The 18,146-nt window shown below is 41.1% G+C and overlaps 1 protein-coding gene across 1 annotated transcript in view; it reads right to left on the reverse strand.

Moving 5' to 3' along the window:
- ATP6V1B1 (ATPase H+ transporting V1 subunit B1) overlaps positions 1-18,146 on the reverse strand; it is a 78,624-nt gene that overhangs the window by 17,398 nt on the left and 43,080 nt on the right. Inside the window, exons 3-4 of the mRNA XM_040419366.1 lie at positions 16,218-16,316; positions 13,741-13,834 (exon numbers count right to left, since the gene is read on the reverse strand). Coding sequence (XP_040275300.1) covers positions 13,741-13,834; positions 16,218-16,316 — 193 coding nt within the window. The remainder of the gene's footprint in view (positions 1-13,740; positions 13,835-16,217; positions 16,317-18,146) is intronic.

Consider the following 18,146-nt stretch of genomic DNA (forward strand, 5'->3'; position numbering starts at 1 on the left):
GTATCTCAGGGGTCAATACTGGAGGGGTCACTGTCACTAGTGGGGTACCTCAGGGGTCAGTACTGGAGGGGTCACTGTCACTAGTGGGGTACCTCAGGGGTCAGTACTGGAGGAGTCACAGTCACTAGTGGAGTACCTCAGGGGTCAGTAATGGAGGAGTCACTGTCACTAGTGGGGTACCTCAGGGCTCAGTACTGGAGGAGTCACAGTCACTAGTGGAGTACCTCAGGGGTCAGTACTGGAGGAGTCACAGTCACTAGTAGAGTACCTTAGGGGTCAGTACTGGAGGAGTCAGTGTCACTAGTGGAGTATCTCAGGGGTCAATACTGGAGGGGTCACTGTCACTAGTGGGGTACCTCAGGGGTCAGTACTGGAGGGGTCACTGTCACTAGTGGGGTACCTCAGGGGTCAGTACTGGAGGAGTCACAGTCACTAGTGGAGTACCTCAGGGGTCAGTAATGGAGGAGTCACTGTCACTAGTGGGGTACCTCAGGGCTCAGTACTGGAGGAGTCACAGTCACTAGTGGAGTACCTCAGGGGTCAGTACAGGAGGAGTCAGTGTCACTAGTGGAGTACCTCAGGGGGTCAGTACTGGAGGAGTCACAGTCACTAGTGGGGTACCTCAGGGGTCAGTACTGGAGGGGTCACTGTCACTAGTGGAGTACCTCAGGGGTCAGTACTGGAGGAGTTACAGTCACTAGTGGGGTACCTCAGGGGTCAGTACTGGAGGAGTCACAGTCACTAGTGGAGTACCTCAGGGGTCAGTACTAGAGGAGTCAGTGTCACTAGTGGGGTACCTCAGGGGTCGGTACTGGAGGAGTCACAGTCACTAGTGGGGTACCTCAGGGGTCAGTACTGGAGGAGTCACAGTCACTAGTTTAGTGCCTCAGGGGTCAGTACTGGAGGGGTCACTGTCACTAGTGGAGTACCTCAGGGGTCAGTACTGGAGGGGTCACTGTCACTAGTAGATTACCTCAGGGGTCAGTACTGGAGTAGTCACTGTCACTAGTGGAGTACCTCAGGGGTCAGTACTGGAGGGGTCACTGTCACTAGTGGAGTACCTCAGGGGTCAGTACTGGAGGAGTCACTGTCACTAGTGGGGTACCTCAGGGGTCAGTACTGGAGGAGTCACAGTCACTAGTGGAGTACCTCAGGGGTCAGTACTGGAGGAGTCAGTGTCACTAGTGGAGTACCTCAGGGGGTCAGTACTGGAGGAGTCACAGTCACTAGTGGGGTACCTCAGGGGTCAGTATTGGAGGGGTCACTGTCACTAGTGGAGTACCTCAGGGGTCAGTACTGGAGGAGTCACAGTCACTAGTTGGGTACCTCAGGGGTCAGTACTGGAGGGGTCACTGTCACTAGTGGGGTACCTCAGGGGTCAGTACTGGAGGAGTCACAGTCACTAGTTGGGTACCTCAGGGGTCAGTACTGGAGGAGTCACAGTCACTAGTGGAGTACCTCAGGGGTCAGTAGTAGAGGAGTCAGTGTCACTAGTGGGGTACCTCAGGGGTCAGTACTGGAGGAGTCACAGTCACTAGTGGAGTACCTCAGGGGTCAGTACTGGAGGAGTCAGTGTCACTAGTGGAGTACCTCAGGGGGTCAGTACTGGAGGAGTCACAGTCACTAGTGGGGTACCTCAGGGGTCAGTATTGGAGGGGTCACTGTCACTAGTGGAGTACCTCAGGGGTCAGTACTGGAGGAGTCACAGTCACTAGTTGGGTACCTCAGGGGTCAGTACTGGAGGGGTCACTGTCACTAGTGGGGTACCTCAGGGGTCAGTACTGGAGGAGTCACAGTCACTAGTTGGGTACCTCAGGGGTCAGTACTGGAGGAGTCACAGTCACTAGTGGAGTACCTCAGGGGTCAGTAGTAGAGGAGTCAGTGTCACTAGTGGAGTACCTCAGGGGTCAGTACTGGAGGGGTCGCTGTCACTAGTAGAGTACCTCAGGGGTCAGTACTGGAGGAGTCACTGTCACTAGTGGAGTACCTCAGGGGTCAGTACTGGAGGGGTCACTGTCACTAGTGGAGTACCTCAGGGGTCAGTACTGGAGGATTCACTGTCACTAGTGGAATACCTCAGGGGTCAGTACTGAAGGGGTCACTGTCACTAGTGGAGTACCTCAGGGGTCAGTACTGGAGGGGTCACTGTCACTAGTGGAGTACCTCAGGGGTCAGTACTGGAGGGGTCATTGTCACTAGTGGGGTACCTCAGGGGTCAGTATTGGGCCCTATTCTCTTCAATATATTTATTAATGATCTTGTAGAAGGCTTGCATAGTAAAGTATCAAGTTTTACAGAGGACACTAAACTGTGTAAAGTAATTAACATGGAAGAGGACAGTATACTGTATATATACTACAGAGGACAGTATACTGAATATATACTACAGAGGACAGTATACTGTATATATATATACTACAGAGGACAGTATATTGTATATATACTACAGAGGACGGTATACTGTATATATATATACTACAGAGGACAGTATATTGTACATATACTACAGAGTACAGTATACTATATATATATATATATATATATATATATACTACAGAGGATAGTATACTGTATATATACTACAGAGGACAGTATACTGTATATATATATACTATAGAGGACAGTATACTGTATATATACTACAGAGGACAGTATACTGTATATATATACTATAGAGGACAGTATACTGTATGTATACTACAGAGGACAGTATACTGTATATATACTACAGAGGGCAGTATACTGTATATATACTACAGAGGACAGTATACTGTATATATACTACAGAGGACAGTATACTGTATATATACTACAGAGGACAGTATACTGTATATATATACTATAGAGGACAGTATACTGTATGTATACTACAGAGGACAGTATACTGTATATATACTACAGAGGGCAGTATACTGTATATATACTACAGAGGGCAGTATACTGTATATATACTACAGAGGACAGTATACTGTATATATATACTATAGAGGACAGTATACTGTATGTATACTACAGAGGACAGTATACTGTATATATACTACAGAGGGCAGTATACTGTATATATACTACAGAGGACAGTATACTGTATATATATACTATAGAGGACAGTATACTGTATGTATATATATATATATATATACAGTACAGACCAAAAGTTTGGACACACCTTCTCATTCAAAGAGTTTTCTTTATTTTCATGACTATGAAGGCATCAAAACTATGAATTAACACATGTGGAATTATATACATAACAAACAAGTGTGAAACAACTGAAAATATGTCATATTCTAGGTTCTTCAAAGTAGCCACCTTTTGCTTTGATTACTGCTTTGCACACTCTTGGCATTCTCTTGATGAGCTTCAAGAGGTAGTCCCTGAAATGGTCTTCCAACAGTCTTGAAGGAGTTCCCAGAGATGCTTAGCACTTGTTGGCCCTTTTGCCTTCACTCTGCGGTCCAGCTCACCCCAAACCATCTTGATTGGGTTCAGGTCCGGTGACTGTGGAGGCCAGGTCATCTGGCGCAGCACCCCATCACTCTCCTTCATGGTCAAATAGCCCTTACTTTCAAAGTTTTCCCAATTTTTTGGCTGACTGACTGACCTTCATTTCTTAAAGTAATGATGGGCACTCGTTTTTCTTTACTTAGCTGCTTTTTTCTTGCCATAATACAAATTCTAACAGTCTATTCAGTAGGACTATCAGCTGTGTATCCACCTGACTTCTCCTCAACGCAACTGATGGTCCCAACCCCATTTATAAGGCAAGAAATCCCACTTATTAAACCTGACAGGGCACACCTGTGAAGTGAAAACCATTTCAGGGGACTACCTCTTGAAGCTCATCAAGAGAATGCCAAGAGTGTGCAAAGCAGTAATCAAAGCAAAAGGTGGCTACTTTGAATAACCTAGAATATGACATATTTTCAGTTGTTTCACACTTGTTTGTTATGTATATAATTCCACATGTGTTAATTCATAGTTTTGATGCCTTCATAGTCATGAAAATAAAGAAAACTCTTTGAATGAGAAGGTGTGTCCAAATTTTGGTATGTACTGTATATACTACAGATGACAGCATACTGTATATATACTACAGAGGATGGTATACTGTATATATACTACAGAGGACAGTATACTGTATATATACTACAGAGGACAGTATACTGTATATATACTACAGAGGACAGTATACTGTATATATACTACAGAGGACGGTATACTGTATATATACTACAGAGGACAGTATACTGTATATATACTACAGAGGACAGTATACTGTATATATACTACAGAGGACAGTATACTGTATATATACTACAGAGGACAGTATACTGTATATATACTACAGAGGACAGTATACTGTATATATACTACAGAGGACAGTATACTGTATATATACTACAGAGGACAGTATACTGTATATATATACTATAGAGGACAGTATACTGTATATATACTACAAAGGACAGTATACTGTATATATACTACAGAGGACGGTATACTGTATATATACTACAGAGGACAGTATACTGTATATATACTACAGAGGGCCGTATACTGTATATATATACTATAGAGGACAGTATACTGTATATATACTACAAAGGACAGTATACTGTATATATACTACAGAGGACGGTATACTGTATATATATCCTGCAGCGGACAGTATACTGTATATATACTACAGAGGGCAGTATACTGTATATATATACTACAGAGGACGGTATACTGTATATATACTACAAAGGACAGTATACTGTATATACACTACAGAGGACAGTATACTGTATATATATACTGCAGAGGACAGTATACTGTATATATACTACAGAGGACAGTATACTGTATATATACTACAGAGGACAGTATACTGTATATATACTACAGAGGACAGTATACTGTATATATACTACAGAGGACAGTATACTGTATATATACTACAGAGGGCCGTATACTGTATATATATACTACAGAGGACAGTATACTGTATATATACTACAGAGGACAGTATACTGTATATATACTACAGAGGACAGTATACTGTATATATACTACAGAGGACAGTATACTGTATATATACTACAGAGGACAGTATACTGTATATATACTACAGAGGACAGTATACTGTATATATACTACAGAGGACAGTATACTGTATATAAACTACAGAGGACAGTATACTGTATATATACTACAGAGGACAGTATACTGTATATATACTACAGAGGACAGTATACTGTATATATACTACAGAGGACAGTATACTGTATATATACTACAGAGGACAGTATACTGTATATATATACTATAGAGGACAGTATACTGTATATATATACTATAGAGGACAGTATACTGTATATATACTACAGAGGACAGTATACTGTATATATACTGCAGAGGACAGTATACTGTATATATACTACAGAGGACAGTATACTGTATATATATACTATAGAGGACAGTATACTGTATATATACTACAAAGGACAGTATACTGTATATATACTACAGAGGACGGTATACTGTATATATACTACAGAGGACAGTATACTGTATATATACTACAGAGGGCCGTATACTGTATATATATACTATAGAGGACAGTATACTGTATATATACTACAAAGGACAGTATACTGTATATATACTACAGAGGACGGTATACTGTATATATATCCTGCAGCGGACAGTATACTGTATATATACTACAGAGGGCAGTATACTGTATATATATACTACAGAGGACGGTATACTGTATATATACTACAAAGGACAGTATACTGTATATACACTACAGAGGACAGTATACTGTATATATATACTGCAGAGGACAGTATACTGTATATATACTACAGAGGACAGTATACTGTATATATACTACAGAGGACAGTATACTGTATATATACTACAGAGGACAGTATACTGTATATATACTACAGAGGACAGTATACTGTATATATATACTACAGAGGACAGTATACTGTGTATATACTACAGAGGACAGTATACTGTATATATACTACAGAGGGCCGTATACTGTATATATACTACAAAGGACAGTATACTGTATATATACTACAGAGGACGGTATACTGTATATATACTACAGAGGACAGTATACTGTATATATACTACAGAGGGCCATATACTGTATATATATATACTATAGAGGACAGTATACTGTATATATACTACAAAGGACAGTATACTGTATATATACTACAGAGGACGGTATACTGTATATATATCCTGCAGCGGACAGTATACTGTATATATACTACAGAGGGCAGTATACTGTATATATATATACTACAGAGGACGGTATACTGTATATATACTACAAAGGACAGTATACTGTATATATACTACAGAGGACAGTATACTGTATATATACTACAGAGGACAGTATACTGTATATATACTACAGAGGGCCGTATACTGTATATATACTACAAAGGACAGTATACTGTATATATACTACAGAGGATAGTATACTGTATATATACTACAGAGGACGGTATACTGTATATATATCCTGCAGCGGACAGTATACTGTATATATACTACAGAGGACAGTATACTGTATATATATACTGCAGAGGACAGTATACTGTATATATACTACAGAGGACAGTATACTGTATATATACTACAGAGGACAGTATACTGTATATAAACTACAGAGGACAGTATACTGTATATATACTACAGAGGACACTATACTGTATATAAACTACAGAGGATGGTATACTGTATATATACTACAGAGGACAGTATACTGTATATATACTACAGAGGACGGTATACTGCATATATACTACAGAGGACGGTATACTGTATATATACTACAGAGGACAGTATACTGTATATATACTACAGAGGACGGTATACTGCATATATACTACAGAGGATAGTATACTGCATATATACTACAGAGGACAGTTTACTGTATATATACTACAGAGGACAGTTTACTGTATATATACTACAGAGGATAGTATACTGTATATATACTACAGAGGACAGTATACTGTATATATACTACAGAGGACAGTATACTGTATATATACTACAGAGGATAGTATACTGTATATATATACTACAGAGGACAGTATACTGTATATATACTACAGAGGACAGTATACTGTATATATACTACAGAGGACAGTATACTGTATATATACTACAGAGGGCAGTATACTGTATATATACTACAGAGGACAGTATACTGTGTATATACTACAGAGGGCAGTATACTGTATATATACTACAGAGGATAGTATACTGTATATATATACTACAGAGGACAGTATACTGTATATATACTACAGAGGACAGTATACTGTATATATACTACAGAGGACAGTATACTGTATATATATACTACAGAGGAGAGTGTACTGTATATATACTACAGAGGACAGTATACTGTATATATATACTACAGAGGACAGTATACTGTGTATATACTACAGAGGACAGTATACTGTATATATACTACAGAGGACAGTATACTGTATATATACTACAGAGGACAGTATACTGTATATATACTACAGAGGACAGTATACTGTATATATACTACAGAGGACAGTATACTGTATATATACTACAGAGGACAGTATACTGTATGTATACTACAGAGGACAGTATACTGTATATATACTACAGAGGACAGTACACAGCTACAGATGGATCTGGATAGATTGGAGGCTTGGGCAGATAAGTGGCGGATGAGGTTTAACACTGATAAATGTAAAGTTATGCACATGGGAAGGAATAATGCAAGTCACCCGTACATACTAAATGGTAAAACACTGGGTAAGGGTACTTTCACACTGGTGTTAAAGTTTTCCAGTATTGAGTTCTGTCCTAGGGACTGAATACCGGAAAAAAAACTCTTCAGTTTTATCCTAATGCATTCTGAATGGAGTGCAATCCATTCAGTATGCATCAGGATGTCTTCAGTTCTGCCACTCTTACGGTATTTGGCCAGAGAAAATACCGCAGCATGCTGCTGTATTTTCTTCGGCCAAAATTCCAAAACACTTGACGGAATGCCGGATCTGACTTTCCGGGTGACACCAGAGAGACGGATCCGGTATTGCAATGCATTTGTGATTTCCGGATCCGGCAGGCATTTTCGCGAACGGAACTACCTACTGGATCCTCACAATGCAAGTGTGAAAGTACCCTAAGACATCTTGCACACAAATGTATTTTCATTCCGTTTTGTTTTTTTTTGCGGACCATATATGGAACCATTCATTTCAATGGGTCCGCAAAAAAAACTGAAGGCACTCCGTGTGTATTCTGTTTCCGTATTTCCGTTCTGCAAAAAAATAGAACTTGTCCTATTATTGTCCGCATTATGGACAAGGATAGTACTTTTCTATTAGGGGCCAGCTGTTCCGTTCCGCAAAATAAGGAAAATTAGGGTTATTCACTTTAGAAAAAAGACGACTGAGGGGAGATGTAATTACTATGTATAAATACATCAGGGGTCAGTACAGAGATCTCTCCCATCATCTATTTATCCCCAGGACTGTGACGAGGGGACATCCTCTGTGTCTGGAGGAAAGAAGGTTTGTACACAAACATAGAAGAGGATTCTTTACGGTAAGAGCAGTGAGACTATGGAACTCTCTGCCTGAGGAGGTGGTGATGGTAAGTACAATAAAGGAATTCAAGAGGGGCCTGGATGTATTTCTGGAGTGTAATAATATTACAGGCTATAGCTACTAGAGAGGGGTCGTTGATCCAGGGAGTTATTCTGATTGTCTGAATGGAGTCGGGAAGGAATTTTTTATTCCTCTAAAGTGAGGAAAATTGGCTTCTACCTCACAGGGTTTTTTTTGCCTTCCTCTGGATCAACTTGCAGGATAACAGGCCGAACTGGATGGACAGAGGGCTTTTTTCGGCCTTATGTACTATGTTACTATGTTATATAAATGATGGGGCAAAACTAAACCTTGTTTAAGGAGTCAAAATGAGTAAGGCTGGGTTCAGACCTGAGCGTATTTGATATGCGCGATTAACGCGCGTTTTTGTCGCGCGTTTTTATGCACGTTTTTTGCAATAGTAAACGCGCATTTGACGCGCGTTTGTGTGATTGACTGCAGTGTCCTATGGCCACAAACGCGCGTCAAAACGCCCCAAAGAAGCTCAAGAACTTGTTTGAGCGTAGGGCGTTTTTCAGCGCGTTCAAACGCGCTGTAAAACGCTCAAGTGAGAACCAGGGCCATAGGGAAGCATTGGTTTTCATGTGTTGAGCGTTTTCATGTGATTGACTGCAGTGTCCTATGGCCACAAACGCGCGTCAAAACGCCCCAAAGAAGCTCAAGAACTTGTTTGAGCGTAGGGCGTTTTTCAGCGCGTTTGAACGCGCTGTAAAACGCTCAAGTGTGAACCCAGCCTAAGGCCCCTTTCACACGGGTGATTATTCCGCGCGGATGTGATGCGTGAGTTGAACGCATTGCACCCGCACTGAATCCGGACCCATTCATTTCTATGGGGCTGTTCACACGAGCGGTGATTTTCACGCATCACTTGTGCGTTGCGTGAAAATCGCAGCATGCTCCTCTTTGTGCGTTTTTCGCGTAACGCAGGCCCCATAGAAATGAATGCAAGTGCGGATGCGGTGCGATTTTCACGCACGGTTGCTAGGTGACGATCGGGATGGAGACCCGATCTTTATTATTTCCCCTTATAACATGGTTATAAGGGAAAATAATAGCATTCTGAATACAGAATGCATAGTAAACTAGCGCTGGAGGGGTTAAAAAAAAAATTTAAAATAATTTAACTCACCTTAATCCACTTGTTCGCGCAGCCCGCATGTCTTCTGTCTTCATCTGTGAGGAATAGGACCTTTGATGACGTCACTACGTTCATCACATGGTCCGTCACATGATCCATCACTATGGTGATGGATCATGTGACGGACCATGTGATGAGCGTAGTGACGTCATCAAAGGTCCTATTCCTCATAGAACAAGATAGAAGAGAAGCCGGCTGCGCGAACAAGTGGACTAAGGTGAGTTAAATTATTTTATTTATTTTTTTAACCCCTCCAGCGCTATTGTACTATGCATATTCTGTATTCAGAATGCTATTATTTTCCCTTATAACCATGTTATAAGGGGAAATAATACAATCTACACTACAACTAACCCAAACCTGAACTTCTGTGAAGAAGTTGGGGTCTGGGTACCACAGTCAGTTTTTTATCACGCGCGTGCAAAACACATTGCACCCGCGCGATAAAAAATGAACATCGGAACGCAATCGCAGTCAAAACTGACTGCAATTGCGTTCCTACTCACGCGGGTTTGCCGCAATGCACCGGGACGCATCCGGACCTAATCCGGACACGCTCGTCTGCAAGGGGCCTAAGGCCTCCTTCACACAACCGTGCCGTGTTTTGCAGTCCCAAATTGCGGATCCGCAAAACACGGATGCCGTCCGTGTGCCTTCCGCAATTTGCGCGACGGGACAGGCGGCCCATTGTAGGAATCCCTATTCTTGTCCGCAAAACTGACAAGAATAGGACATAATCTATTATTTATGCGAGGACACGTAACGGAGCAACGGATGCGGACAGCACACATCTTTTGCGGTCCCGTTGAAGTGAATGGGTGCGCATCCGAGCCGCAAAAAATGCTGCTCGGATGCGGAACCAAACCACGGTCTTGTGAATGAGCCCTAAAGGAGATAATAAAATTCTAGCTTACAAAATCTGAATCTGGTTTTGGGGTCAAAATGTGAATATAAATGAAGGAGCAAAAATAAATCTAGTTTAAGGAGAAGGTGTGAGAACGGACGGAGTCAAAATCATTTTAGTTCCTAGGCACAGGAAATACGAAAAAATTTACTTTAGGAGTCAAAATAAAGGACAATATTATAATGAATCTAAAATGGAAAATCGACAGAGGAAAAATAAATGGGTTCAAAATATATGTGAGGAGGTTAAATGTGGGAGTCAAAATAAGATAATAAAAAGGGTCGGTTAAGAAAATCAAGTTTATGGCTATTTTTGGAGGACAACATTAAGGAATAGATTCAGACTCTGTATGTATGCTCTGGAATAAGAGGGGTTAACTGTTCCGGATCAGGACCATTTTCCATCCCAAAGTCGCCCTCCCCCCCACCTCCTATTCCATCTGGGAATACAGCTTGCCATTGAGGAGCTCTATGAATGGCCAGACGGCCTCGCCAGGGACCTTCGCTGCTGGTTTTCTTGCAGGCTCAGGAATAAAAATAAAAAAGGAGAAAAATCCAGCGCTCATTAGGCTTGTAGGTCTCGAAATCTCCGACCTAATTAACAACCTCCCACCGGCCGATAATTCACTTTACTTAAAGACGCTATTAGCGCGGGACAAAGAGATCTATAAATGGGAAATGAATGAGGTTTTTTTTATTTATTACAATGTTTTCTGCAAATGTTGTGAAACTAATTAAGGCTTTTTTTTGGGGGGGAAGGGGGGGCATCGGTCTTTGGCAGGGTGGGGATGGGCTATGCCCAATGTCACCACCATTCTTCACGATGCTGTAGTTCAGTGACCAGAGTCAATATGTTGGGAGGACAATGGTTAGAATCAGTGTCATACCTACCACAGAGACCGCGGGGCCTAACTTGAGGGGGGCTCAACAGCAGACCACACCTAACCTAAGACCAGATGGGTTTCTGGATCTGCTGCCATCTAACGCGTTGGTGTTCCTGGAGGTGGGAGGGGTTCAATGCTTCGAGCAGATGAATGATCCATGGAGTAGCTATATGAAATGCACCAACATCCTGGTGGACGAGTGCAATGTAAAGCTGGGTTCACACGGGCGAGATTTCCACGCGGGTGCAATGCGTGAGGTGAACGCATTGCACCCGCACTGAATCCGGACCCATTCAATTCTATGGGGCTGTGCACATGAGCGCTGATTTTCACGCATCACTTGTGCGTTGCGTGAAAATCGCAGCATGCTCTATATTGTGAATTTTACACGCAACGCAGGCCCCATAGAAGTGAATGGGGCTGCGTGAAAATCGCATAGCAAGTGCGGATGTGGTGCGATTTTCACGCTAGGAGACGATCGGGATGCTGACCCGATTATTATTATTTTCCCTTATAACATGGTTATAAGAAAAAATAATACAATCTACACAACACCTAACCCAAACCTGAACTTCAGTGAAGAAGTTCGGGTCTTGGTACCATATTCATTTTTTTATCACGCGTGTGCAAAACACATTGCACCCGCGCGATAAAAACTGAACAACGGAACGCAATCGCAGTCAAAACTGACTGCAATTGCATACCTACTAGCGCGGGTTTGCCGCAATGCACCCGGGACGCATCCTGAGCCAAAACGTGATGCCCGTGTGAACCCAGCCTAAGAGAGACATGTGATGGTTTCAGCCAACCTTGGTGGAAATTTTCCAACTTTCAGTCTTCAAAAATGCTGGTCAGAAATTGGACATGTTGGAGGAAGCATAGGTTAGGTAGAGAGAGGGTCATCTCCCACAGTGCATAGCTCTGGTTTGGATTGGAGATAACAAGGTACATGACATTTTTGTCACTATGGAACAATTTTACAACATTTTTCCAAAATTTTTCGAACTGCATAGTCCATTGGGCTAATATAGTAATGTCATCACAAATGTCAAAAAACGAGTCCAGGTAGATCAACTTATCATCGTGCAATTTTAAGGCAAAAGCTAACCCTCAAACACTATACAATTTTTAGAATCTATGCATTTGAGGCTGACCATGTGCCAAAATTTTTGTTTTACGTTTTGCAAACCTGGAGGCATGCAACACAGATTTCTAAAGCTGGCCGCATGGTTTAGAGAACTGTCGACCAAACTTTTGACAGCTGTTCCTATATGAGGTACATTTGCCATGTGGGAGCATACCCTAGATGTCAGTCTTTAAACAGAAGTATGGGTCCTATCCATCTAGGCAGTGTCGGACTGGCCAACCAGAGTACCAGAGAATCCTCCGGTGGGCCCAGGTTCTGATACCAAATTGGGCCCCAAAGGTCCAGGAGAATATTTGGAGCTGCCTTTGTAGACAATAAATTGCCACCAGGGTCTATGTCTTTGAATCAAAGTATCTTAGACTTTATTGGTAACATGGGAGTTGGGTCCCAAGAAAATTCCTCTGGTGGGCCAAGGAACCCCAGTCCAACCCTGCATCTAGGCAATGCTGCCTGGCATTGAATGGTTGGAGATGGTCATCTTTCAAGGCAATGTTGAGTATGTATAGGTAGCACAGAAAGGTCACTGATGACTCTTATCAAGGTTCTAATGGATCATTAGAGAAGACCTCCACAATGGCCCTAATCAGGAGCCCAGCCTTCTAGAGGGAGTCGGTGCACAGAGAACACCTCTCACCTAGTGATCTTAGTGTGTCCATACGTGGTTGTTCGATGTACCTAATGGGTGCAGGAACATTCTATGGTATGGCCAAGTGAGCTTCTATAAGACAAGGGATTTTGATGGGTAGACAGTCCATAGAAGTCTGGCTTCATCCTCCTTAGCAATCAAACAGATGGACATAGACGCGGGCTGCCCAAATACTAAGACCTTCATCTAGCCACCAGAAAGTTGGAGTATTCATCCAGTGATGAGTTATTATAGAGCCACCACCGAAAGGACCTACGCAGAATAGATGTGGACGAGAAGGATGTCTCTCCGGACTTTACCTGCAGTAACATCATTACATTAACCCCTGTCCAACGTACCCAGCATGTCTTCGGAAACAGGTGTCCTTAGGATGTCCCCTGTGAATTCGCAAGTTGTTTTCTTGGCATCTATCCCAGATGTGCCTTCAAACACCTGCAGAGACCCGGGGCAAGAACCCAATTACTGGCAATTAGTGAGGATTAAAGCAGACACCGCAGGAGAAAGTCAGATCCAAGTGAAAGCCAGGGATAATGTGTAGGGATTTGGGGAAGGAGGGGGATCTCTTTGCGTTTTCATTCACACCGGACCTCTAAGCTGCCAGGGAAGCTTTTAAGGTGCTGGGGAAGGGGGGGGGGGGGGGGGGAGAGTGCTGGTTGTAAGGGGTTAATAAGTCAATTAATGATTTTCACTTTCTCTTATGCATCCTTTTACTTTTTTTTATTGTATGTGAGATTTATCATCATGTATAGAAGGGAAGCTACTGATAACGAAGGTAGGCTCCTGCTAACCGATGAGTGCTAAGGTGCAACCACAAGAATAACCAGCACCTTTAAGAACTGGGGGTGGTTTGTCAAATTAGGGATGTGGTCATTCACAGATTGGTGGAAACCAGTCACAAACATTAGTGTCTTACGTTATGAGATAGATAGATAGATAGATAGATAGATAGATAGATAGATAGATAGATAGATAGATAGATAGATTTAAAATCTGTAGTTCCATGGAATCATTCCATCTGGAACATCTCATGGTGTTTTTGGTTGGACCTTTATCCATTTTTTTTTTTACGTTAAAATCTCTGCAGTATAAGGCTGAGTTCATATCAGGTTTTTCCCCATCCGTTTAACGTATACGTTAAGCGGACACCTCAGACTGATGCCATACATACAGTGGCATCCTTCACCATAGAGTTCCACTAGGTTACATTTCATTTAGCGGACTGTGCAGGATACAAGAACGTGGTGCGCTGCGTTTTTGTAACGGGATGTGAACCCCCCTAAGAAGCTGGAATACATGGAATCTCCATGGAAAAATGAAAGGCGAGCAGAACCCAGTGATTAGTACAATATTTGACACCATTTGTGGAAATTAACCTCCGGATCGGGGCTTTAATTAGATCCGTGTGGCCTAGGAATGTTCCGTGGCACATCTGCAGAGAGCTGTGCCTGTGTGCGACTCAGCCTAAGCTGCTGCTGCTTGCTCGGCTCTGAGGCTGACTCTCTAATGGGATTAAGAGGGCTCTGGGAAGGTCTCGCTGGGATTAAATAAGGGAAGGTTGGCAGCTAGCCAAGAGAGGTTGTACACAGGTCAATAGTGCGGTCTACCTTGGTTACATAAATGGAGGAGGGACTTGAATCAGGACTGGCAAGGTCTCTCTCCATTCCGTATTACATGTCCATAGCACTCCCAGTCATCTGGGTAATACGTCACTAAATTTCTAATGTACGTGCTACATAATAAGGCCTGGAACACACTTCATCCACAAGTTGGCCACACACATTAGATAAAGAACCCTGGTCTACCAGGTGACATAGGCCACAGGAGCACCTCCAATGATGAGTCACCTCATATACTTCCATTGATTTTTCTCCCATGTGTATGAGCAGCTTTAGGCTCAGTTACTAATGTGTTTGCACCAAGAAGATCTCCTCTTCCAGTCGGGAGGAAGAAATTAAATTCTAAAAGGAAAATCATTCAAGAACTAGGGGTTGGCCCACAAACAACATGGATCACCGATCATAAATGGATGATCACTGGGACTTCCAACGATCACGAGCGTTCCTCAGTGCTCTGCGTGAATGGAACAGTACTGCGGATGCGTGACCACCTCATGACAATGAGAATGGAGGACCAACCTGAACACCAACAGGTGATCCATGTTGTTCATGGGCTAACCCCTTTGGATAAATCAGATGGACATCACCAACTTGGAAGATACAGAATGTCTACTCTGAATATGATCTTTTTACCAGTGAGGCCAAGAAAGGAATGAAATGGATGAGGAGCCCAGAATTGTGAGCTGGTGCAAGATTTGTGGCTCCAGAAGTGGGTTCCTTATCCATACCTCACCTTGGAGAAAATCATAGTCATATCAGGTGATGATGTGCTAGGCAATGAAGAACAGATCTCCCTGACACTCATCTAACCTGGATAGAAGAAGATGACATTGGAATTGGGGTTCAAGGAAATACTGGTATTAGAGCCTATGGTAGTGGGAGCAGGAGGGAGAAGTAGTTGGTGGAGATGGATCTCAGAAGTAATGTTTGTGTAGATGAGGTAAGAGGGAAATGGAGCTGCTGGTAATAGAATAGGAATAAGGTGGAGGTGGTAAATATAGATCGGGATTTGTGCCACCAGAGACAGAAAACAAAATTCAGGTAGAAGAGAAAAAGGGAAGAGATGGAGTGAGGAAAGCTGGGAGAGGGCAGAGGTAGAGCTGAGGAGAAACAAAATGGAATGAGATAAAGGTAGAAAGCAAATTGTGGAAATCAGGAGAGCAGCAAGAAAAATATTCCCACTCAGTGTTAGATGTTACCTGGACAATGGCTTTAGTTCCTGCAACCTCCAAAACTTGACCACTACGAGCGGTTCCATCTGGGAGGATGAAGTTCACAATCTCTGCATACTGGGCATACTGTGCAATAAAAAGGAACGAGATCAGACAATACATGAGATAGGAGCAGTATTATAGTAGTTATATTCTTGTACATAGGAGCAGTATTATAGTAGTTATATTCTTGTACATAGGAGGCAGTATTATAGTAGTTATATTCTTGTACATAGGAGCAGTATTATAGTAGTTATATTCTTGTACATAGGAGGCAGTATTATAGTAGTTATATTCTTGTACATAGGAGCAGTATTATAGTAGTTATATTCTTGTACATAGGAGGCTGTATTATAGTAGTTATATTCTTGTACATAGGAGCAGTATTATAGTAGTTATATTCTTGTACATAGGAGCAGTATTATAGCAGTTATATTCTTGTACATAGGAGGCAGTATTATAGTAGTTATATTCTTGTACATAGGAGGCAGTATTATAGTAGTTATATTCTTGTACATAGGAGGCAGTATTATAGTAGTTATATTCTTGTACATAGGAGCAGTATTATAGCAGTTATATTCTTGTACATAGGAGGCAGTATTATAGTAGTTATATTCTTGTACATAGGAGGCAGTATTATAGTAGTTATATTCTTGTACATAGGAGGCAGTATTATAGTAGTTATATTCTTGTACATATGAGCAGTATTATAGTAGTTATATTCTTGTACATAGGAGGCAGTATTATAGTAGTTATATTCTTGTACATAAGAGCAGTATTATAGTAGTTATATTCTTGTACATAGGAGCAGTATTATAGTAGTTATATTCTTGTACATAGGAGGCAGTATTATAGTAGTTATATTCTTGTACATAGGAGGCAGTATTATAGTAGTTATATTCTTGTACATAGGAGGCAGTATTATAGTAGTTATATTCTTGTACATAGGAGGCAGTATTATAGTAGTTATATTCTTGTACATAGGAGGCAGTATTATAGTAGTTATATTCTTGTACATAAGAGCAGTATTATAGTAGTTATATTCCTGTACATAGGAGCAGTATTATAGTAGTTATATTCTTGTACATAGGAGCAGTATTATAGTAGTTATATTCTTGTACATAGGAGACAGTATTATAGTAGTTATATTCTTGTACATAGGAGACAGTATTATAGTAGTTATATTCTTGTACATAGGAGCAGTATTATAGTAGTTATATTCTTGTACATAGGAGCAGTATTATAGTAGTTATATTCTTGTATATAGTAGGCAGTATTATAGTAGTTATATTCTTGTACATAGGAGCAGTATTATAGTAGTTATATTCTTGTACATAGGAGACAGTATTATAGTAGATATATTCCTGTACATAGGAGCAGTATTATAGTAGTTATATTCTTGTCCATAGGAGGCAGTATTATAGTAGTTATATTCTTGTACATAGGAGACAGTATTATAGTAGATATATTCCTGTACATAGGAGCAGTATTATAGTAGTTATATTCTTGTACATAGGAGGCAGTGTTATAGTAGTTATATTCTTGTACATAGGAGCAGTATTATAGTAGTTATATTCTTGTACATAGGAGGCAGTATTATAGTAGTTATATTCTTGTACATAGGAGCAGTATTATAGTAGTTATATTCTTGTACATAGGAGCAGTATTATAGTAGTTATATTCTTGTACATAGGAGCAGTATTATAGTAGATATATTCTTGTACATAGGAGCAGTATTATAGTAGTTATATTCTTGTACATAGAAGGCAGTATTATAGTAGTTATATTCTTGTACATAGGAGCAGTATTATAGTAGTTATATTGTTGTACATAGGAGCAGTATTATAGTAGTTATATTCTTGTACTTAGGAGCAATATTATAGCAGTTATATTCTTGTACAATGGAGCAGTATTATA

Source organism: Bufo bufo, chromosome 2, assembly GCF_905171765.1.
Source record: "Bufo bufo chromosome 2, aBufBuf1.1, whole genome shotgun sequence".
Lineage (NCBI taxonomy): Eukaryota > Metazoa > Chordata > Amphibia > Anura > Bufonidae > Bufo > Bufo bufo.